General features: G+C 36.0%; 1 protein-coding gene across 1 annotated transcript; it reads left to right on the top strand.

The window, feature by feature from the left end:
• The first annotated feature begins 199 nt into the window (after window positions 1–199).
• LOC117330683 (ataxin-7-like protein 1) lies at window positions 200–21,245 on the top strand. The gene is given in 12 exon segments (XM_033889126.1): window positions 200–306; window positions 473–535; window positions 10,308–10,412; window positions 10,974–11,990; window positions 12,560–12,642; window positions 13,186–13,559; window positions 13,842–13,996; window positions 13,999–14,024; window positions 14,709–14,839; window positions 15,633–16,536; window positions 16,871–16,931; window positions 17,475–21,245. Coding segments are annotated over 12 exon segments (3,384 nt in total). The 5' UTR covers window positions 200–218; the 3' UTR covers window positions 17,852–21,245.
• Window positions 21,246–25,096: the final 3,851 nt, after the last annotated feature.

A 25,096-nucleotide genomic window follows, 5' to 3' on the forward strand; every position in this document is an offset into this window, starting at 1 on the left:
GAATTAGAATTATGCGATTTTATAACAATGCCACTAATTAGGTAGAACAATACAGGTACGATTCTTTTCAAGTCAATTTATTTCAGGAATAATTATCTATGTTGTTTTGAATGGTATAAGCGGAAGCACTTGTGTGGTTTTGCGGATTTTCCCGAGTCTGACGTCACAGAATCTTCGGTTGGCTCCGTTCTGGCAGAAAGCAACAAGAAAAGTGCAAAATGGCGACCCTGGACGATAGTCCGTCGCTATTTGCTGGCCAAGCATGGGGCAACTGGGCCGATAATGTGCCTTTCTCGCCAGAAAGTGGTAAGGTTACATATTTAACAGCAGGATTCTGAGATATTTACTAATATCAATGGCTACATTTTGAATAAACATGATTTAAAAATGAGTAACATCATTGCCCCTCATTTCATGGTGATCTCGATTTGCACGAAATGTCATATAAAAACGATGTTTTTTCATCGTTTAGGTGATGAGAGCTCCAAAAACAGTGACGATGACACTGACCATAGTATGAAGCTCAACAGAGAAGGTAAATAAAACTTTCTGGTTGTCGATAATTATGTACAACACTCAATTTATTTTGACAGCGCCATGCATGGCTAAAATTGTAAAAATTGTGTCATTTGCATGCAAATTTGATTCAAAACTTATGTTTGGATCGACAACTTGTCAAGTTTTAAGAGTAATTTAATTATAAAGCACTTCTTAGTTGTATGGTGTTCGAGAGTTTAATTTGGTATTGGAATAGTCAACATATCATTTGAAAATCATGTCTGTAATTGTAAAACCAGGACACACTTGTTATACTACCACCGTACGCAGGGAGTGTTAAAATGTAAAAAGAAATTAACAGATTAATCACATATAAAATGACGTAACAATGTTAAAACATCTGTAATTTATGCTGACATGTTTATATGTGGAAGCATTGCCTTGTTTAATGTGTTCATAAAACATGTTCAATTGTTTTTATCTTATTGATTTTAACCAGGATGTTTTATGGTGGCATGTTCAATGGCAAATGTTTTCATAGACTCAGATTTATAAACATGAATAATTATTGATGCTAGTCACCATTTTCAGTTTTAAATTTCACAATGTCTTTGGGACACATTTCGAAAGCATACATGTTTCATTTTATTTTGTTTTCCAGACCTGATTCTAGTGTATTTTCAGATTGCCGAAAAACAAAGAAGAAATTTGCAGCTGAAGCAGAATGTGGCTGGCATTGTTTATTTTATTTATAACATCAACTAAAGTAGTGTGATAATAGAGATGTGAAATTTGACATTGTACTTCTGCATGTCAGGGTTAACATAAACTGTTTCTACTACTGTAAGTTGCAGAATTTTCAAATAGATTTTCGATAAAAGCAACAGCTTAATTTACAAAATTATATATTAAAAAGAACTTGATTAACAGTTATAGGAACAGTTTGAAATTTTATCTGATTTACACAGAACTGTAACTGGTTGGGAGCATCCTCCTATTTGATAGGATGTGCTGAAACTTTTGACACATTTTCTAAAGTCACTGGACAAAAATCTTCTGATATCAGACCTATTTGTGTAAGACCCCTTGTGTAAGACCTATTTGTGAACAGGTAGGTAGAGCTAATTCTAAGTTATTTGAAAGAATAACTTAACAAAATGGCATTGATTTCCTGATGAAAAAAAAATCAAGAAATATAGATAGTAAATTACAGCTGTTAACAAAAATCTCAAAATTTAAAAAAAAAAAAAACAGAAAGAAAAGCCCCAACTTTTCACCTGTTCAACAACTTGGTTGCCAAAAATATTATTGATTATAATCAAATCCTTCAGGTCAGAAAAATAAAATTTGATCACATTTGAAAAATTGATTCTCTATACCTGTGGATGATTTTACGATCAACTCTGATTGAATAATATTGTGGTTTATGGTTTATCGAAGTGTGAACAAAGTAAACAATGTGGTTTTAACGAATTTGCTCTTGAATAAATTAGTGAGGGAAAACATGCCATTTTCTAGGTTTTTTTTTATTATCATTTATATATTTTTTTTCCAACTGCCACAAACGTGTCGGGAGTATCAGTACATCCTTATAAGCAAGAGGATATTCCATACCTGTATATATTTCCTCCTTAAGTCCCTGATGTGTAAACCTAAAACTAGATTATTTTACATTTTTCTCTTTGGAGTTCTTTGAAAGGAGAAAGTGAACTCATTCATTAGAGATGTAACACAGCATTTGAAAGGTCAGTGTAAATAACTTTTGACAATGTAACCCCAATATAATTTTGTCCTCAAATTTCTCAATCGTTGAAAGTCTAGATGTCAATAGTTAAAGGCTTCATTGATTCCTGTCTGATCTCAGAAAGTCATGAAAATAGCCTGGAAAGGAAGCATAACCCCAAAAGGGTAATAAAATCCTGCATCACATCGAGTGAATTTTTACTGATTAACTGATTTCATATGATTTCAGACAGCACACGTTCATATTCAGCACGCAAAATTGCGGGAGATAAGGAAATACTATTCCAGAGCTTTTTCTGAGGGCTTTTTAGGGCCATCTTAACTATTCTTAACTAAAATAATTTCATATTTTAGCTAAATTCCTAAAAGTTGCAGTTTAGCCTGATGAAAAAAGTGCATAAGCATACAGCCAGAAGGGAAGATGCTATTAAGCAGAAAGTAAGTTATGGCAGCTACAAAGGCTACCTGCAGCCTGCAAAAGAAACAACTACTGCCAATATAAAGGATTTGCAATTCAACAGTTGGCTAGTCACTTCTTCAAAAGTAACTATTCAAGAGTAAGTGATGGCTGCTGATGACGTAGAGGTAACTATAGTCATGTTTGCAGTTGAAGATTAAGAAATTTACTTAGAAGTGTAGGGAAGCCTATGGTTGCAGGACACTTCACTTTGCCTTTAGCCTACCTTAAAGTAAGGATACGCTATGGCTACTGAAGAGCAGACTGAACTTCATTGAAGTAAGGATCGTCTATGATGGCTACATAGGAGGCTGAACTTCACTGAAGTAAGTGCAGGCTTTGGCTTCTGCAGAGGAGGCTGAACTTCACTGAAGTAAGTGCAGGCTTTGGCTTCTGCAGAGGAGGCTGAACTTCACTGAAGTAAGTGCAGGCTTTGGCTTCTGCAGAGGAGGCAGAACTTCTCTGAAGTAAGTGCAGGCTATGGCTTCTGCAGAGGAGACTGAACTTCACTGAAGTAAGTGCAGGCTATGGCTTCTGCAGAGGAGACTGAACTTCACTGAAGTAAGGATAGGCTATGGTTGCTACAGAAGTGGCTGAACTTCACTGAAGTAAGGATAGACTATGGTTGCTACAGAGGTGGCCGAACTTCACTGAAGTAGACATGGTTATGGCTGCTGCAGAGGAGACTAAACTTCATTGAAGTAGGGATAAACTATGGTTGCTACAGAAGTGGCTGAACTTCACTGAAGTAAGGGTAAATAATCTATGGCTGCTACAGATGAAGCTGACTTTCCTGAAGTAAGGCTAGACTGGCATAACTTCCCTGGAAGTAAGGATAGGCTATGGCTGCTGCAGAGGAGGCTGAACTTAACTGAAGTAAGTGTAGGCTGTGACTGCTACAGAGGAGACTTAAATTAACTGAAGTAAGGGTAGGCTGTGACTGCTGAGGAAAAGGCTTAACTTTTGTGAAGTAATGATAGGCTGTGGCTGCTGCAAAAGAGATGTGGACTTCACTGAGGTAAGGATAAGCTTTTGCTGCTCCAGAAAACACTTCACTTCACTGAAGTAAGGTGGCTAAGTCTGCTGCAGAGCAGGCTAAACTTTCCTGAAGTAAGAGTAGGCTATTCTGTGCTGCAGAAGAGGCTTACTTTAGTTGATGGACTATTGTTCTTCCCAATGTAACAATGTCTATGTGCCGCTGTCAGAAAAAATCAGTATATTTCAGTTTTCACTTTACAGTACCCATTTTGATCATCTGTGCCAAAGAATCGAGATAAAATGTATTTTCCCCTTGGCGCTGTTGAAGTGCGGCAATTGCTTTTGAAGGTGGCAGTTCACAGACTACGAGATCTGCTGTGACCCATACACTTGACCAACCTGTGTTTAAAATACAAGCAACTAAATTAAAATTTTCATATATTTACTCATATACATAAGGGGCCATGATAGCTCAGTAAGTTGGAGCACTGGCCACATAACCTCAGGTGAAGATCTGAGATGAGTTGTTTGACACTCCCTACCCATGCGTATTTGTATTTCTGGAGAAGCTGAAAAACAGGTCAGTCTGTCAGTGTGCTGTCATAGTTATGTCCTTGGGCAAGACACTACCCTTATTGTTCTGGATTGCATGTGATGGACCTTCCCTATGTTGTTAAATGAGGTAGTCACCAACTACTATAAGGAAACCCTGCCTCAAAATGAAATGACCCTGGGTGTTCACAGAGCAGCATACCCTGGAAACAAACAAACAAAACATAGTCCTTGATATAGGCGGTGCAGGTGTCGGCAAAACTATATAAATGTTGTTATTTTCTGGCTAGTTGAATTTTAACAAAAAATTGATGGAAACTGAGAACATTACTGAGCTACGGTATCATTTTAGCGAAAACATTAAAAAACGAAAGTTTACAAGTGCAGACATTATCAACACAACATTTTGGACCATACATTTATTTAAGAAGCATGCTGATCAAAAAATCCTTTTGCTTTAACGGAAATAAACTCGCATTGCCCAATTACTGAGCTGGAAAATGATTTGTCTGGAATATTCAGCATTTGAATAGCAGCGATGTTATAATTTGGTGTGTCAAATTTCATGCCGGCACCAAATCAACCAAAATAACCCCGAAAAATCCTAATTTATGATACTGCCTGACGCATATTATTTTCACAGACCAAATGCTTTGTACCATCTTGAATAATTAAGAATTATATGTGCTCAAAAGGTTTTAAACTACTGTTAGTATGTTTTGTAACAGAAATTTTAAAATTGCAGTTTTTTTTCAGGAAGAGGAAGGAAGTTTTGCTGATTGTTTGATTGCTGTAATGAATGAATTGCTGAAATAATTACCCCTTTTAATCATTTATTTTTCAGGTCTAAACATATCGTCTATCCTTTTTTGTGTTGTTGATTTGTTGTGTATTTTCTTTCTAGCAACTCTACACATTCACTTGTAATGCTGTTGAATATGGCCTTTACATTGTAATCCTATTTAATATGACCTTGACATTGTAATCCTATTGAATATGACCTTACATTGCAATCCTATTGAATATGGCCTTGACATTGCAATCCTATTGAATATGACCTTTACATTGTAATCCTATTGAATATGACCTTGACATTGTAATCCTATTGAATATGGCCTTGACATTGTAATCCTATTGAATATGGCCTTTACATTGCAATGCTATTGAATATATGACCTTGACATTGCTTTTGAATATAGCTTCCCATTAAATAAGTTTTTTATAGGATGACTAGTGAGAAAAATCATTGTAAATGGGTCACCATGGACCACAAGGTTTCTGAGTGTTGGAGCTAAATGGTATTAAACTAGAGTAGATCTGAAGTTTTCTTTTTGTAGGCCCATTGTCCTTGAATAAACTGTTCATTCTCAAGATTGCACTTTGTCTATGTGCTATGGACTGACATCTTTTAGTCTATTTTAATGCAATTTATATATATATATATATATACATAGTTCAACTTGATGACATTGTGTATCGCTTAAATACGTAAACATAAATGACACAACAAGGCAATTCCGGTTGAATATCGCTAACGTTTTCAAGCCGTGTATCGGCCGATGGTTGAACATAATTTGCATGATTCCTCTAATTTGTTGTGCATGCATGAATTTGAGACTGACCAGGAGACACCAAATGGTCACTAGACAGACACCGTTACTAATTTGCATGTCGAGATGACATGTTTTGTTTGCTGTTTCTCAGGAAAAAAGTACAAGATTAATGAATTTTTCGTTAATACTGCGTGTAACTTTTGCTGCTGTTAATTATCATAATGACAATATGCAGATGCCATTAAAGGGGAGGAGGTTAGGAGAATATGTATGATCAAAAGGGTTGTTATAACCCCATATATTTAAGTTGGTACAAGTAAGATGTATTCAAAGCTGGCAATAAATGAGCTGGAATTTGAAACTATCCTTGCAGTATCATCTATCATTGCAAATGAATAATTAGATTTGTGTTGACAATAAATTAGCTGGACATTGAAACTCTCTTGTTTAGGAGTGTACTATTAATCAATTATTGCAAATAAATAATGCATGTACAGGTACTTAATATTCAAAATAGTGCATTTGCATGCACAAATCCTTAGTTATTGCATTCAGCATTGGTTTTAAAGAACATTTCTAAAAACAGTGCTTTCTGATGTCAGGTAACCAGCACAATTTATGGCCCCAGTGGTGTCGGGTTTCGAATGAATCTTCTGCTCTCTGGAGTTCAAAGTGAAACTAGTGTTGTGAAGAAAATATTTTCTTGAATAAAGCCATAGCTAAGTAGAAGGCAGTCAATATATCTTGAGTATGTTATGAAGTACTTTTGGCTTATTGATCAGATGATTGCGAACTTGACGGGAGTCATATTGTTAAATGCCAGACATTAAAAGATTTCATCTATAATCTTATATTTGCTAACTGTCGGTCTGATAATCTATATCACTGCTATAGTCATTCAACCTGAAGGATGATGGTTTTTATTTGTCGTCTGTAAAGCAATAATTAGGTAGTATCAAATTCAACCATGTTGTTTGTGCTTACCAGAAAGTCAATTTGGAGTAGATTATGTGATGCAGTGATTAATTGATCAAGGTTGCTGCAGAATTAACTGTAACTGAATAGAGATGCCATCAAGCTTTATAATAATCAATATCATCTATATATATCATTATCATCATCAGTAACTGTTATTACACAGAGTGTTAGGGTATGACAAAATGTAGTGTTCATAAAATATAATGCAGATTTAAAATTTCACAGGGCTAATGTTTCACGGTTGTCTGGATTGAATACAAGGAAAATTTAGTGGTGATGGTCTCGACCTAGTTTGTGGGTATTAAATTTTGGATACATTGTAAATTCAATGTGTATAATTCTTTGCTGGGTATTTATTCTCGGCCTATATTTAATGAACATGAGTTTAATTAAATCCTCTTCAAATATTACCAACTATACAGTAATGGGTTTTTGTGTCTTTTCTATTTACAGGAACTGTTTCCAAATCTTCTTTGTTTTGCCAATTTAATATGTTCTTGAATCTGAATGTTTTGTGTGTTCCTCTTTGCCAAGAGAAATTTGTACTAAAATGAGACATTTTCATGTTCAACTCTCCCCAAATCTTCTTAATTTGTGCATGATCCCCATGAGCCTCTTTGAAAATAGAAACTGTTTGTACCTCCAACACTTATCATCTTTACCACAAAAGCATTTTTTTCTGATATGAACAAGAATATGTGATCAATTATTTAGGATGGATGGGAATGGCAGCCTTGAGTTATTGACTGTGTTAACCCTAGAGGTCAGGCCATTGTAGTTAATACAAACCATGTACACAATTGATCATTGTTTTATATATTGAATTCAATTCAGCACAGCAATTCCAGGAATATTTTTTTTACAAATGAAAGCAGTATTATATTTCATAGACACTATCAATAGTGAAGCTGTTATCTTCATGTCACATTTGTAATTCTGGGATTCCACTTGTGATGGGTATAACCGAAATGTAATTATGGTATTCATTGGAACCTAAAATTAGGTATTTTGTTGACCTTGGGTGTAACTTTAAGTAGGCTGTGTGTATTGGCATCTAGATATCAAGATTCATTAGCATCTTGGTTTAGTATTGATCAATACAACAAGCCTTGGATTTATCCCTTGTGTAATGATAGGTGAGTTACACAATCTCCCTTGACAAAAGAGATGTACAGATTGAAAAATGGGGAAAATTTAGTGGTGCTGGCCTTGGCTTTGTAATCATCCATTGTTTGTGGAGATGGTGTAGATTTTCTGCTGTATGACAGTTCTATTATATTTGGCCTGTCATTTAGTAGTGTACATTGGTATTGATCCGACTGTATGTGGCTATAATACCCAGACAGATATGTAAAGCATTATCTAACATCAGGCCGCTTCATCAGCTACTGACATGCCAAGTGGCCACCTCCAATGGGGGTTATGAGAAGGCATGCTAAATGTTGAATGGGGGAGGGGGGATTGACACACAAATAACAATTTAGCCTGTCACTCTAGGGTCTATTGCCTAAAATATGGCCCACTTTGCAACATACTAGAGCCTTGGACTGGTCAAAGAGGTACTATTAGAGTCTAAGACATACCTCCTGAGGGAGTGATCTTGGGGAACGCAACATGCATACTGGAGACTGGGACATGCTTCTTGAGGGAGAGTGACATACTAGAGTCTGGGACATTATCTGAGGGAGAGGGACATACATACTAGAGACTGACATGCTGATTGAGGGAGAGGGACATACTAGAGTCTGGGATATGTTCTAAGGGAGTGGGACATGCATTCTAGAGACTGGGACATGCTGATTGAGGGAGAGGGACATCCTTGAGTCTGGGACATTATCTGAGGGAGAGGGACATACTAGAGACTGACATGCTGATTGAGGGAGAGGGACATACTAGAGTCTGGGATATGTTCTAAGGGAGTGGGACATACATTCTAGAGACTGGGACATGCTGATTGAGGGAGAGGGACATCCTTGAGTCTGGGACAATATCTGACGGAGAGTGACATACTTGAGTCTGGGACATATCTGAGAGAGAGGGACATACATAATATAGACTAAAAATTTCATCTGAGGAAGAGAGACATACCTCCTGAGGGAAAGGGGCATCCTAGAGTCTGAGATATGATCTATAGAAGTGGGACATGTATACTGGAGAGTGATATACCTCTTGAGGGAGTGGGACATACTTGAGTCAGGGACATGATCAGAGGGAGCAGAACATGCATACTTGAGACTGTGACTTATACCACTTGGGAGAGAGACATACTTGAGTCTGGAATATTATCTGAGGAAGGGGGACATGCATACCAGAGACTGGGTCATACCACTTTAGAGAGAGATCATACATGGTCATGAGTGAACGTTTTCAGTATTAATAGTGAATTCACTATTTTGAAATTTTTGTTTACATCATTATGTATTTCCTATGTATGTCTGTATATGAAAGTGTTAGATTCTTTCCCATACATACTAGAACCTTGGACATGATTGAAAGGAATGAGACATGTGAGAGTCTTTGATATATTTTGAGGAAATTGCACATTCTGAGGTAGTGAGAAATACATATTAGAGTCGAGGACATACCATCTGAGGGAGTGGGACATGTATTTTAGAGTCTGGGAATAGCACATACATACTAGAGTGGTACTGTTTCAGAGAGTGGGACATACATACTAGAGTTTGGGACATAACATTTGTGGGAGTAGTACATACATACTAGATTTTGTGACATGATTTGTAGGAGTGGGGCATCTGTAGATTGAGTCTGGGACATTATCCATCTGAGGAAGCGGGACATGTATAATAGAGCCTGGGACATATCATCTGAGGGAGTGTGATGTACATACTAGAGTCTGGGACATCACATTTGAGGGAGTAGTACATACTTGGTAGGGTCTGGGACATACCATCTGAGGGATTGGGACATACATACTAGAGTCTTGGACATACCATCTGAGGGTGTGGGACATGTATGATAGACCCTGGGACATTATCCATATGAGGGAGTGTGATGTACATACTAGTCTGGGACATAAATCTGAGGGAGTGGGAGATACATACTAGAGTGTGGGACATAAATCCGAGGGAGAGGGACATATATACAAGAGTGTGGGACATTATCCATCTGAGAGAGTAGTACTTACACAAATGAACTTTGATTTTGTAGATGTGTTATGTGGAGTCTAGACATTCCATTTTATTGCACATTTAGTTTTCAGTGGTTGAGCCTTTATTGTTTGAAGTACTTAATGAGTATGTTATGAATAATTGATCTACTTTACTTTCTGGGAGAGCTTTTGTCTACTCAATGTAGACATTCACCGAATAGTATAGTGATATTGGTTTATTGTGATTTATAGTAACATTTTCAGGAGTCATTGCTGTTCAGAGAAAATGGACTCGGGTTTCCGTGGTGTGCTGTGTTGTCACTTCTTAGAAGTTCATATTGCATTCATTGACAGTCCTCATCTTATGCATGGAATCAGCATCAGTGAATTATAGATTGTTGATCTCTGTATCTCAAAGGTACCTTTTGATTCATTTCAGATATGGGCCTTTTTGGAGAATGTCCATCTCAAGATGAATTCTACCTTGTTGTCTGTGAAAAGTGTGACAAAGTTGTCAAACCTAAAGCATTCAAACACCACCTGCGTAAGTAAAGACTAGTAATGTATTGATGATCCAAATTCCTTGATTAAGAAACTTTCCCTACCTTGAGGGTGTGACAGAGAAATCTTCATCCCAATTGGCAATATTCTTGGTTGACTTACCTGAGGTTCTGCCAAGAGTTACACAATCAAGAATATCACCCTTAGGTCCCAAAAAGTACTGAGGAAAATCCAACCAATTTTTGGTGGTTTGCATCTTAAGACCATTTATATTAAAAGACATTGTTATTATTAACCCTTTTTGATGGAATATACATACAGGATATGATTTTACAATGGTGCGCACAGTATTTGACATTGGTGGTGCCCTTATTAAAGGTATTTATTCTGACTTAAATATTGCAGAGAGGTTTGTAACAAATTCAGGCCATTTATAAGATTGTTATGAGATAATTCATTAACTAGTACATATCATAACTTTTACACTAAAAATTAAATTCTTAAGTCATTAACTAGTACATATCATAACTTTTACACTTAAAATTTTATTTCAATAGCATATGTTTTGATGTGATGTTCACTCACATATTGATGTGTGTTACAGGAAATAGGCATGGGGAATGTGTAATTCCAACCACCACTCAGCTGTTGATCCAAAGGTCGTCCCATTCCACATCAAAACTCTCGGCCACCACTCCATCTCCAACAAAGTCATCATCTGCATTCAAATTAGGAGCTTCAGTGCCAACAAAGGCTAGTGTCAAAGAAGTTCCTCCTGCAATCAGCAATGCACAGAAAATGGGAGCAGTTCTGAATGCCAAACTTAAAAAGAACCACACAATGCCTGTTGTGAAAATGGAACGAATGGACCTGAACAAGTACTCAGGCACTCACATAGAACCTAGTGGCAAAGCTCCGTTAACAAATGGGACATTGAATAGTCCAAATGTTAATATGCCAGGAAGTTTGACAGGCAAGACTGTGACTAATAGTCCTGTCAAACCAGTTTCACCTATCTCACCTGTATCGCAGGCAATGACATTGGCCTCACTAGTCGTGAGTAGTCCGTCTGTGTCAGTGGCTAGTGCCACTTTAACTACTGCCATGACAACGTGTGTGACAACAACCATGACCACCTCCACGGCACTGACATTGGCACCGTTCGTGTCTCCTTCTTCCTCTTCTTTATCCAATGACAACATCTTAGCCACTAATGCTGGTAACACGTCAGTGCAAAGTGCCAACAGCAGTTTAAATAGCAGTAGTGGCAGTGACATCAGTCTGGGAAGTGTGCCGTCGTCTCCGATACAAACCCCCAGCAAACCCAGCGGTGGCTCTTCTGTGGCCACCGTAAAGACAGGGAGTAGTAAAACAGGAAGCAGTGTTAGTAAAACATCGAGTGTTAGCAGTATCATAAAATCAGCAAGTACTAGTAGTGTAGCTAAGTCTGGAGGCTTTGGCAGTCACGCTAAAGGCAGTAGTAGTGCTGGATCTCTAAGTAAGTCTATCCGTGGCAGTGGTTCATTCAAGTCTGGTGGCAGCAGTAATAGCAATAGTAATGCTATCAAGAAGAAGCCAGCCATACCTATACACAAACCAGATAAACTCATCCCATGTAAAGGTAAGTCAAATATTAGAATGGTCTCAGAATAACCTCTTAGAAATCCTGTATCTTACACTGTTGAGCTCATTGATGGTCATATACATGAGCAATTTAATTAAGCCTTGTGTCGGTATAGTAGCTGGAATACAGGTGAAACACAAATTAGAGGTGAAATCATTGCCATATCAATGAAATTGCTAAAATTTCTGATCCTCTCAAACTTGGAAAGTCCTAACAACTAGCTAAGGGTATTGAAGATGTACTAGTAATAGTTTATAGAGTTGAGATATTTTTACCAAAGCAAAACAAACTGCTGATAATGCTAAATTAAACAAATCATTTAATTAAAAAAAATATATGAATAATAGTAACATATATATATATAGGGAAGCTATCAGCCTCTATCATTAGACTGTGGCATCTTGTAAGTGACTTTGAAATTTAAATTTGACATGGTGCAAAATTCTGTACCAAGAATTCAAAAGGGAGTGACTTGAACTCCTTTTGTACAGAAGAGGATGCCATATTGAAGTTTGCTGGAATGTATACATTTCATTGAAATAATTATGTAACTTGGTAACTTACAGATCGTGAATTTGATGCAAACAAACATTGTGGAGTGGTATTTGAAGATTCAGGCAAACCCTGCACACGCTCGCTCACTTGCAAGGTAAGACCTCCACAAGGGCTGGACTGATCAACCAATAATTCATTATAATGAACCTGTTCTTGCATGGACAGTTCAAATTGCCAATACACTTACAGCTTAACATCCATCATTTTCCTTTCTGCTTCTTCTAGAAAACTAACATCCAGGGTTAAGACATTTTATAAAAAGGTACCTTGATAAAAGGAATCATTTTAACTTAACTGATAAAATTAACATCGACCCACATTCCAGGTCACAAGGGTCAAATATTTAACTTTGCAAGCAACATTATCTGAGAACCATAAGGTTAAGACTTTGGTGGTTTGTAGGCCACAGTGCAAGTCTTTTACAATGTATTGAGTTGTGAATGACATCAAAAAGCTTGCATGTTTTTTCAGAAGACCCGGCCAGGACCATTCATGATCAGCTAGTAGGTAGTAGAAAGCTATGAATACCCTAGGTCACCTAAACTTGTTCGATAAATAAATTATTTTAAACTGGTTTAAAAAAAACAACTTCCCTTGTGTAGGCTAGCTCAATTTTATATCTTGAATATCATTGTAGACGCATGCACTGTCCCTGAGAAGGAAAGTGCCTGGGAGGAGACAACCATTTGATGAGCTGCTGAAGGAACATCGAGCTGCCAAAGAGGCCTTCCTTAAACAGAGAGCTGAGCAGAAGGCAGCTCAGCTGGCAGCATCCATGGTGACTGGTGGTGGCAACACTGTCAAACCTGCACAGCCACATGGTGCCTCACCGTTAGTGCCACTAGACCGAGGTTTGACCTCCAGTAAGGTTGGCCACCATAGCACTTCGTCTTCAGTGAACACCTCCAAAGAAAGCTCCCTACAATCACGACTACTTCAATCTGGAGCCATGTCTCCACAGAAGATCTCGAGGCCTGCTGTCGTCAAACCCAACAACATCTGTCTCTCCAGGTCGGTATGATGTAGAACATCTTAATTCACTCAAAACATGTGTTAGCCATGGACCTTTCAAGCAATGTTTTATACCCTTGTTGTGTTGATGAAATGGTTGACAAGTACACCATCGATTGTTCAAAAGATATCTACCAGGAATAGCACAACTCTTGACAGAAATAGATTGATTGAAAATATAATGTAAATTAATGATATAAATTTGATAATTTGATATTGACTTAAGAAACACCAGTCTTTATATTAACTTTGATAATTACTGCTGACATCATACTTTTATAGATCTAGTGGCTCAGGAAGTCTACATTCACCATTATCATCTGCCCATCGTGATGAAGTAGGGCCTTCATTAACCCCAGCTCCCGACCCTCACAGCAGGCTTAGTGATGGGGAGGGGGATGAAGAGGATGGAGAAGCTGACAAACCTGACCGGTCATATCTCCCTATCATCCACGCCCAGCAGCCGTAAGTATTAAAGCTGTTTCGCCAATAAAATTTGGTCTGATTTATTTCGTATGCCTGTTGTGTGTGTTGTTACATGTTACTTGTTACACCATTCTCGGACCAAATCTCTGCATAAGTCATTTTCATAGTTTAAGATATCAATAGTTACCTACTAGATTGAAGTTTCTGGTATTTTTAAATTCAGGAATTAGTTATGTTTTATGAAATTCAGTAATTTCAATATCGAAAAAATCTCTGATAGTATCAGCTGTGTTTGCTTGATTATGGTATTTTGGAAAAATTTCATGAAATTCAAGTTAAATGAATGATGATTAAGATCATCAGTATATTAAAATATGTTAGTAATAAAATCAAATGTCATAAGTCAGAGGTTAATATAGACCATTTTTACTACCAAAATTAGGTAGTTTTCCCCACTGATGGTGTTTCTCTTTTCAAGAAAAACAAATTCCCCATCAAGAAAAATTCCATAAAACGGGGAAATTCTCCAAAACTGGGGAAATCCCCCTGATGAACTATGTAAGAATTATAGCAAAGAATAGATGTAAAATGTTAAAATTTAAAGTATAATTCAAGACTGGGTGGCCCTTCATTTCATCTAAATTTCATAATGGGTAGTATTCCCCAAATCTTAGATTAACCCCTGTAAGTTGTACCATTATGTGATTATTTTTTCTTCGACAGACGTGTACATTTGGTGCCAGACATCATACCTTCCACAGTCGAGGCTGTAATGTGTTCAATAGACGTGTAGATGTCCTTCGTGCAGCTTTCCTGAAGGTGTTAGAGCGTCAAATCAATCCTCCACCTCCAAAGTAAGACTCATTAATCCCGATATGTCTAAACAAGTTGACAGGTCCGTGCTGGAACATTATCTTCACGAATTTGAATTAGGGCTGTTCAGAGCACCCGAGGACCAAGACAAGGTCAAGTTTGATGAGAAACATGGTGGAAATATGTGTACCTTGGTACTCGTTAAAATAAGAATCACTCCATCATCCTCTTGTATCAACAGTCAAAAAGGAAAAAATACAATATCCCAATCATTTATTATGTAATTTGCAACACATTCACAAACAATATGGTTATGATTTTGATTTTTCACGACCGATTTCACCGTGGGAACCTTCGTATGATTTTGATTTTTCACAACCGATTTCACCGTGGGAACCTTCGTATGATTTTGATTTTTCACGACCAATTTCACCGTGGGAACCTTGGTTCATGTCTGACATGTACCTGCAAGCTTTTCCAACGTGTGGATAACAAGAGGCTATCTGACTGAGATCATGTCAGGCTTCCTACTTGGCATACACAGTCAATATTTACACATGCTAATAAGTTCATTCATACCAACACTACAGCAAATTTTTGAACTATTTGAAGTAAGTTTTACAGTTACTTAATGTTGATAATACAATGAAAGTATGATTAGAAAATGTTGATTTTATTATCTCTTCTCTGTTTTAAACAATATGAATTGTGTATGGTGAAATGTGTCGGGTACCTATTCTGTCCCCCTGACTGTCCTAATTTGTTGTGGAAAAAAAAAACTGAAAAAAGTGTGACTTATTAAGTTGCTTAACATAAATATCCTTTTTTTTTCAGAAAACTTTGTGTGGAGTCAAATTTACCAAAAGAACCTCAGTTCCTGTCCAATTCCAAAGATCCTTATGAGTTTAACCTAATTGACAATGGTATGGGTAGTGGAGGAACACAGCATGTAAATGCTGTGGTGAACTCTACAGTTGTAAACAAAAACAATGTGAAACCAAAATCTAAGCCCTCCAGTAGCAGTAGCAGTAGCAGCAGTCGCAGCAAGTCACGGGAGGGTGCGGCAACCACCTCTGGGGGCTCTCGTAGCCCTGCCCACTCAGGAACTTCTACGTCAAGTAGTACTGGGGCAGTGAAACGCAAACGTAGTGGCAGTGGTGGCCCTGCTTCTAGTCCATGTACCACCTATAATAACGTCATCAGTGGCAACACCATGACCATTAATTCAAGTATCACCGCGCTCAACAGCCACACTAACAGTAGTCCCCTTACTGCCATAGCAATCCCTAGTGTCAATCTCAACTCCGCCACCCTCAGTCATTTCAACACCAACCTGGCCGGCAGCAAAAACCAAAAGAACAATGTGTATAAGGACTTTGGAATTGTTGTTCGGAGCATAGATCCCTCGGCTCTAGTAAACGGCCCTTATGTGATAGGGGGAACAACTGCTCAAATCATTGATGAAAAAATGCTTCAACAGACTCACATTATCTCTGGTGGGAACAAGGCCAATCCAGCCAAATTAGTCAACAATGTTGAAGCACTGCAGAAAAACAATTTAATACCTGCCAATGCTATCCTTGTTGACAGTGCTATGCAACCTGGAACAGTGCTAACACCAGTTTCCGTAGGCTCTATAGGGTCTGTCCCAAGCAATACAGTCATATCTCTAGCCAACAGCTCCATGTCTCAGGCCCATCCCAGCCCTTCAACAACTCCAAGCCCGCTCTTCAGATCGGTATGTAAACAAATTGTGGGGTGTCTTAGTTTTAAATATGACTAGATTGAGATTTAAATATGACTAGATTGAGAATATTCTGATCTATGAATCTCAAAGAAAGAAAGAGCATGAAAGTGTAAGTAATTTTATTTTGAAACAAAATTTGAAATCAGCCCTTCATTTTAGTAAATGATATCCTTAGGCATAATGCAATTTTGGGTTCTAATGTTTGGTGAAATTTGTGTAAATCTTCTCTTTGGCTGTATAAGAAGAGTAAACCTTTTACCTATTAAACTGTTGATGAATTCCAACTGAACAACACAGTTAATGTTGGTTATGTGTATTGGTACAGGGTTCTCTCAGTCCACAAGTCTCCTCGCCTTTGCCAAATGGAATCACTCCATCAGTGGCAGGTAAGTGTTTGTTTCTTCACACTAAAAGTGCCTTGTAGGAATATAAGATATGTAAACCAAAAGTCTTATAATGCTTTAGACATGGTCTTGTGTACTTGATTCTCATAAACCAAGCATAGCAATGGATAAAAAAAGGCCAAGCAAATATTGTTTTGTGCTTGTCCAGTGTCGAACTTGGTTGCTTTCAATTATGTGTAAAGAGACAAGAAATATCTGTGTGTATTAAAAATTATATTTGTAGTTCCTTGTACAGGGTTATTGCTTTATCCTTGAGAGTTTGTTTTTGACTCCTCAGAATTAAATTTGGCACTTGCCTGTTTTGATTCCTCAGATTTGTGATTTGACATCTGCAATGCTTAAGGTAATAGGTCAACTAAACCCTATGTTTGCGAATGCAATAGAACTAAGAATATTGATAAAATGAGAGGAACAAAAAATGATAAACATGGCCAAGAAAACTTGTATCGGTTTGTCAACCTCTCATCACTAAGTTGTACAGACATATTCAGGACAGGTCACTGATACTTGCTGTTTACTTTGCAGATAAAAACAGCAGTAGTCATCGACACACCCTGATCCACCACCATAAGGGCCCACAGAAGCCCATGATGGCCCAGTCCGCCCTGCCTGGGGTGCTTTCCACTGCCCAGGTCATCACTTCCAACAACAATCCACAAGTGTGTGCTAGTCATGTCTTCACACAACTTGCCCAGCTCCAGGTCAAGCCCGGGGCCAAGGCAGGACCCAACAAGGTCACCATGCAACCGGTGTCCTTGACCTTTCCATTGACCAACCTGGGAACTGTGACTGGTCAGCAGCCTCAGACGCACACCCTGTTTATTACGAGCAGTGACGACGGAACGCGACACGAGCTCCAGCACCAGCCAGTATCTAACTCCCCATCTAGTCTCATGTCCTAGCCCCGGCTAGTAGTGTCAGTGCTAAACAGTCACCTCTGTTGTCTTTCACCAAGTCATGACTGTCTTATATGGCCTTACTGTTTTTTGATAAATTTCAGATTCAGACATCAACTTCAGGCCTAATTACTTGATAGAATCTTGATAATCCTTGTGAAGACCTCTGAAGATTCGACATTTTACATAACAGAATAATATGCTTTGATAGATTATTTAGTTAGTATGTCAATTATTGTTTGGACTCTGCATGTGTGTGTATGCTATGAGATGTTAAATTAGTATAAGGTAACTAAAATTACTCTAAGCTGTTTAAGTGCTAAACAAGATTTTTATCTTAGTTTCTGAAATGTTATAATGAGTTTAAATATCAAAATTTGTGAACAAACTTTTTTGCAGAAGTCTAAAAGCATGCGGTTGTCTAATTTTGACAAGACAAATATATATAAAAATTCCTAAATATTCGTTAATCTTCAACCAAGTCAGAATAAAATGGGGACATCAGACCATGGCAAACAGAAAACACTACAAGATGATCTCATAATTAAGTACCATGAAATTTAATGGCAGCAAATATTTAGAAAAAATGCTTCAGCAGCTGTGAAGTTTCATTCTCGTCATGGATACCAATGCTTACATATTTTGTATATTGTTTCTCTTCAAGGCCTTTATGACAGTCATGATGGGTACAATTGTTAATGACTGTCATTTCGATGTATTTATACCATAGAGGTTAATGCTAGGTTCTGGTTTAAAAGGCATGAAAAGCAATGGGTTATTTTACCAACTTATTTATTTATTGTGAAAAAAAACACTTTTTGCTCACTGGAAATTACTTATTGGATTTTGGATATTTTTTGTTATTTGCACTATCAGTTTGCTAGTATGTTCTTGATATAAAAAGTCTAAATTCTGCCTGAATGTCATCTGATATTCAGTAACACAACTTTGTGATATAATTGATGAAATTCAGCTAAACCTCTTGGTTGTTTTGTGCAATGACTGTTAAATGAAGGCAAGTCAGCAAATTTTTGTAGCATTTCATATTATCTCTAATATTTTAATATGTATTGAGATCAATATATTCAGTAATTCATTATGAAGTATTTTTGAAACAAATTAGGTTTTTGGTGCAGAGAACAGCAGTACGAGTTAAATAACCACCAAGATTGTGACTGAAGCAGTTTATTCTCTCTTTCCTTTCTATTATCAGTGTATTTTGTTTTTAAAGAATTAAATGAACAGACCAAAGTTAGTATTGTGATACATAAAAAAATAAGTTTGAATTCAGGGGGAAAAATGATAATCAGAAGATCACTGAATGAATTTCCAACATGATTTTAAAACACTGATTTATAACAATATTGGAATACATTGTATGCATCATTACACTTGCACAACAAATTCATAGAGGAGAGGTATCAAGGCTGAGATTACAACTCAAAACATTCTGATAATTCAAGATAAAGAGAACAAGTCTAGGCCACAATGTATAATTCTTTTTGAAAATATAAAAGTTATTTAGCAGTTAGGAAACTGACTAGGTAAAACATTAATATGATTCCATTAAAACAATTTACAAATATTTCCGCTAATTTTAAAAGAAGTTCTTTATTATTCAATGATTAGTGTTGTCTTTTGGTGAAAATAAACTAAATTAGTGTAATCTTGGATAGATATGTACTAAATTGAATTTAGTGATTGCAGCCTGGGCCAGATATGTACTAAAGTACTAAAGTTATGCAGTCTTTGGCAAAGATGTACTAAATTGAATAAATTAGTGCAGTTCTGGGCAGATATGCATTAATTGAATTATTAGCACAGTCTTGGCCAGAAATGTACTAAATTAGTTCAGTCTTTGGTGGAAATGTACTAAATTAGTGACCTACTGGTGGAAATGTACTGAATTGAATTACATTATCACTACATTATTTCATTAGTGTTGCTCACATGAAACTAGTTAGTCTAGTGATTGGATTGACAGTTTCTTTTCATTTTGTTTTGTTTAATGCCTTAATGACTGACTACCGTTATACAAGGTCTGTACGTTTAAGAAAGTTGTCTCCCATTTACGAGTTAAAATTTCTCTAAGTTTCAATTTACTGCTGTGGAAAAAAACACAAGTGATCCTGTTTCTCCTAATTATCTGTGATATTGTCAGTATTTGAAACTAAAAGGATGCAATTCTTTTTTTCTTTTCTTCTTTTTTTCATATTTCATATCAAAAGTTTTCAAGAAAGAAACAAGTATTTGTAATCTCATGTTCTCTATTGATGAACACTTGGTTACGTTGTAGCTAACATCAGTATTTGAATATGGCTACCCTGTAAATATTCATGTATTTTGATTAGTGAACATTTCTGATGTATAATAATTCTATTTATTATAATAGATGGTCTATTATGACTTGTACATTCGAACAGTAAACTTTGTTATTGTTTAAAAATCTGTTTTCATCAGCTCCATATTTATTTGTCTGTTTCAATAATACTGATGCCCTTCTGTATTTAGTAGAAACGTAAATAATATGAATTTTGAATGCCAGTTACCATTAGCTCTTTAATTTGTGAACAATCTGAAGATGGTATCTTTTGGCTGTCCTAATACATGTATATTGTAAGGTATGCCAAAACTATTTTGTATTATTTTGTTGCGTCCTTAATCAAGCTTGTGGAAACTTGATTTCCTTGAAAGTACAGCATGCTAAAATACTCGCGATGTAGTTGTGATCTCCAATTCATACCTATATTTTAAGGTTATTAATTAAAACAAGAAGTTTATAATATTTAAGAAAAAAATTAAATTTGTTGTCATATATGTAGAAATGTATGACCGACTGGTCCCCCATGAGGTAATAGAAACTTATACTAGGCCAACATTATAACTTTTGTTCAGAAAATGTGTTCATTGTTTTCAGTGGTACCATACCAAAGGCGTTACTGGTACACTAATATTTGGTTAAAATTAATGTTATTGAATATCTTCCAATACATTAATGTAAATTACAATGTGTTTCTGAAGATAAACAACGAAATGTTACATTTCTAGTCATTATCTTTCCAAACGAATGTGTTTGATATGTAATTGTGTAATGACATGGAAAACCAGTTTAATAATTACACCAACAAACTTTCAGTATGCACAAAATATTCTCAGGTCTGTAGATCTGTCACAAACAGGAAATGTAATTAATATGTTAGTTTCTGGCGTTATTGCCGCTATTACAAATATTACAATAGGATAGGAATGATCAGACAATTAAGATCAGAATGCTAAAGCCTGTAACTATCTTCTGAAGTTAAGTGTTTTTTGCCAATTTTGTTCTGTGATGTATAGTAATGGTAGCTATCAGATTCACATGCTGATTGAAGAGATTATATTTGAATGTTTGTATATGAAAGCAAGGCGTACGGATGTGGTGTGGGAGTGAGTGGATAAACGGATCAAATTCATTTAATAGTCAGACGTATTTATTATTGGATTTATTTCACAACATTGACAAGAAATAAAAAATGCAATCTCTGTTTTCATCGAATCCAGCTGAATATTAGTATTTATATTTTTGTTGCTGTTCTCATTTGTTGTTTATTTTAGAAAGTGAAAATTGTATTATTAAACTCACGATCAATTGATTAAGACTAGAAGGATTTCTGGCTGCATACAACATGTATTGGTCAATGTGTAGATTGTGGTAAATTTAAATGACAAGATATGTAATAAATGAGGTGACATTTTCTTTCTGTATACATAATGTATATTTTTAGCCCACCATCTTTTCAACCACTATTTGTCCATGTTGGCATTGTCAGCTTTTGTTAACGCTATATCTCAAGTAGCGCTGTAATATGTTCGCTCCACTTGATTGATCCCAAGTTGTGCATGTTCAACATTTAGACTTATCGGAAAAACCCAATAGCTGACAGGTATCCATCCTGGATTTTGAGTCTAATATCACTTTTATTAGAAAGTACTTAATTGTTGTATGTTTGGGGGGGGGGGGGGGGGGGGGGGGGGGGGGGGGGATTAAAGTTCCCCCAGGTTTCTGGTTGTACATGTTCAATTTTGAGATAGATATGGAAATGGCAGACAGACAAACATCTTTGATTTTAACAGTTAAAAAGTTTATTGCTATTTCCCTGCGGATCATTCCCAAATTTATTTCTTTGTTCTCTCTCTCTTGTTTTCAAGTGCTATCACATTTTGTCAATACCATGTTGATAATTAAGAGGAAGGAGGAGAAATGTACAGAAAATATCTCTCAGTCTTACATAAAACCTAGATGCCATACGATGGTGGGCACCAAGGTCCTTGTGTTATGAAATGGGCCATTTACAAATCAACACTGCCTGAATTATTTTTTAAACAAAACATTGTGACTTCATTACTGTTATGATTTAACATTAAACAAAGATTGTTTCTGGTCACAATAACTGGTATTTATTTTACATTACAAGTGGACTAATTCTGAAATGGTGCAGAAATATTCATGTTGCTGTTATCTACGCAAGAAGTCATATTTCAGTGTCAAAACATGGTAATTTTTACTTTCGTAATTTCCTCATATCTTTTGTAGAATGAAACATTGAAGGCCCAGTCAACATATCATTACACGCTTTGTATGGTTGAAACTGTGTGAAAAGTGTATGGATGTGTGTTGTTTACCATTCACCCCAGTGATAGCGGTGTGAAGGTCACGGCGTGCTGTGTGATAGGCCCAAAAGACCGTGGACGGCCTCACTGGGATTGTCCGTTTCTCTGTATTTATACTTTAATATGAATGAAGCTCAATTGTATATAGTTTGAATCTGAGCAATTTTGTTTATCGAGTGCTTATATCTTTAACATGTTCGGCTGGTATGTGGCCAAAAAATTATTTAAGGGTTGTTTAGAATTATGTGATAATAGAGTTAAAAGAGAAAACAAATTTATTATTTGTAAATGAAAATTTGTTTACAAAATATTTATAATTCTTTCAGTAAATGTTTGCAGTAAAGTCTACTGAATTTTGCTTAGCAAATTTTTATTGTAAACCGTATTATTATGATAGGTTTCAAGTCAACTTCAATACAATATTCCCACAATAAGGTTAAAAAGTGAATGTTATTCTGTTTTGATTGACATCATCATCCACTATTTTGTGTACAAAGCTACTTCAGATCTTACTCAGTTATATCCTAATATTTAAAAACAAAACTTTAAATATTATATACTTCTTTTAAAACTGCAGGAACTACCTTAAAAAATTGAATTAAAATTTGTCCATGATTTCAAATGGAGGCTTATTATCTGTAGAAGTAAATTTGCTATTGATTTATTTAAATGAGTGGCAAAGATGGTCACATTCAAAATGGCCAAAATAAAGAAGAATTTACACATTGTTTTTGTTTTCATATAGATGCCTTCTACACTAAATTCTGAACTTTCTCTAGATACTGGTTTTATATGAGATACATATGGGGAAAAATTATCTAATGCTGTAAAAGTTTGGCGTGTAACTTATTTTGATGCTGTTACCACAAATTTGAAGCAAATAAATTATGCTTTTTTGTGGAAATGACTAAAACAAACTTAATTTCTCTCTTAATCTTTATTTTCAAAGTGTACTTTTCATGATTAAATCTATCCTCGACTAGAGCGAAAGATAGAAAAACAACAATGTTAGTATAATGTATAATGTATTTGATATGATCTGTTGTTAAAGTATAACTGAAACCGGTGTGCACCAGACCAAGATGTCTTTGTCATTATTACAACCAGACATCCATCTAGTGATGAAGAATAATTTTCAGTCAGTCTTTTCTATATATTTGAACTTTTATTCAGTCTTCTCATACAATATTTATTATCAAAAGCGTATTAAGTATCAATATTCTAGAGCAAAAGAAAACCAATGAAGTGGAAAAATCCCTCTCATCCAAGTTACTGGATTTCTCCTTTTATGCTGCCATACTTCCTCTATTGTCGCTCCTGAAAGAGACACCATTGATAAAAATTTTCCTTAATGTGTTAATTTACCTCCCAGATTATATGCAAATATTGAGAAAAGCTACTTGGGTTTGTTTATGTTTGTACGTAATTTCACTTTTTACCGTCGTATATCCTGTGCAATTTTGTCAGAATCCCAAGACACTGCTTGACACTTGTGTTGTATGGGTGATCAGGAAGATTTGTGTTGAGTGATTAACGTTCATTAGATCTTTATAAATAACACTGGTTCAGTGTTTATATTTAGACCGATTCCAACTTTGATGCTAAAATGTTTAGTTATTACAATCCCTTATATCTTGTTAATATGATATTGGCAAAAATATTGTCAAATATCTTGTTAAGGATTACCAAGTCTCAATCAAGTTTCAAGCTTTTGAGCGACTTGTATTTTTTAATAAGATTATCGGATATTGGAGATTAAAGTTCTTTAAACCTAATTTTATATCATAAGATGGATGATATTATTACACAGAATTTGAGTCTAAAATATAGGATAGCCAGGAAAGGCAAAGTGTAAACCCCTTACAGTGAGATTCTTTAGCTTCTCTTGTAAAAACTTCCCTGAATTAACTTCGGATTTGTTTTATGTACATTGAAATATTTAATTTATTTCCGACATGTTTTGTGATGATATTTAAGACTCTTTTTTTTGTACAAAGTTCATGACTTTTCTATACACATTTTCAATATTGGTCATTATTATTAATATAAAGAAATGAAGAATGTACTTAACTAACAGTGATATATACCTGGAACTTCCTCATACTCCAGTACAATGGCAATCAGTCGACAGGTGGAGTGGATCGGTAGACATTATAGCCAAATTTAATGTGTTCTTTTAACACAGTGACTCCAGACACAGTTCCCAGTGCCCCCAGTGTGGCCTCACCTCATTCCTGGTTACAGGGACATGCTGTTCCCATAGCGACCAGTTGTTTCCATGGTGATAGGGACTGGATGTTGCCGATGTTGGTACATAACGGCCAACATCTGGTTTGCTCATCTGAAATTGTGATTTGTTTTTTTATGATAACTCATTTGCATATGTACCTTCAGGGATCATTATCTGATATGGAATTGTATTATACTATTAATTCATTATGTTATGCATGGGTCTTGTGAAGACAGATTTTTTTTCACATTTTGTAATATATAATAACATTTCTCCTTTCTGGTACCTCATGCATTATGGTTATCATGTAAAGTATGACTATGAAATATGATTATTATATATATAAATACTTATATATTGAATACACACTA

Source organism: Pecten maximus, chromosome 7 (assembly GCF_902652985.1).
Source record: "Pecten maximus chromosome 7, xPecMax1.1, whole genome shotgun sequence".
Classification (NCBI taxonomy): domain Eukaryota; kingdom Metazoa; phylum Mollusca; class Bivalvia; order Pectinida; family Pectinidae; genus Pecten; species Pecten maximus.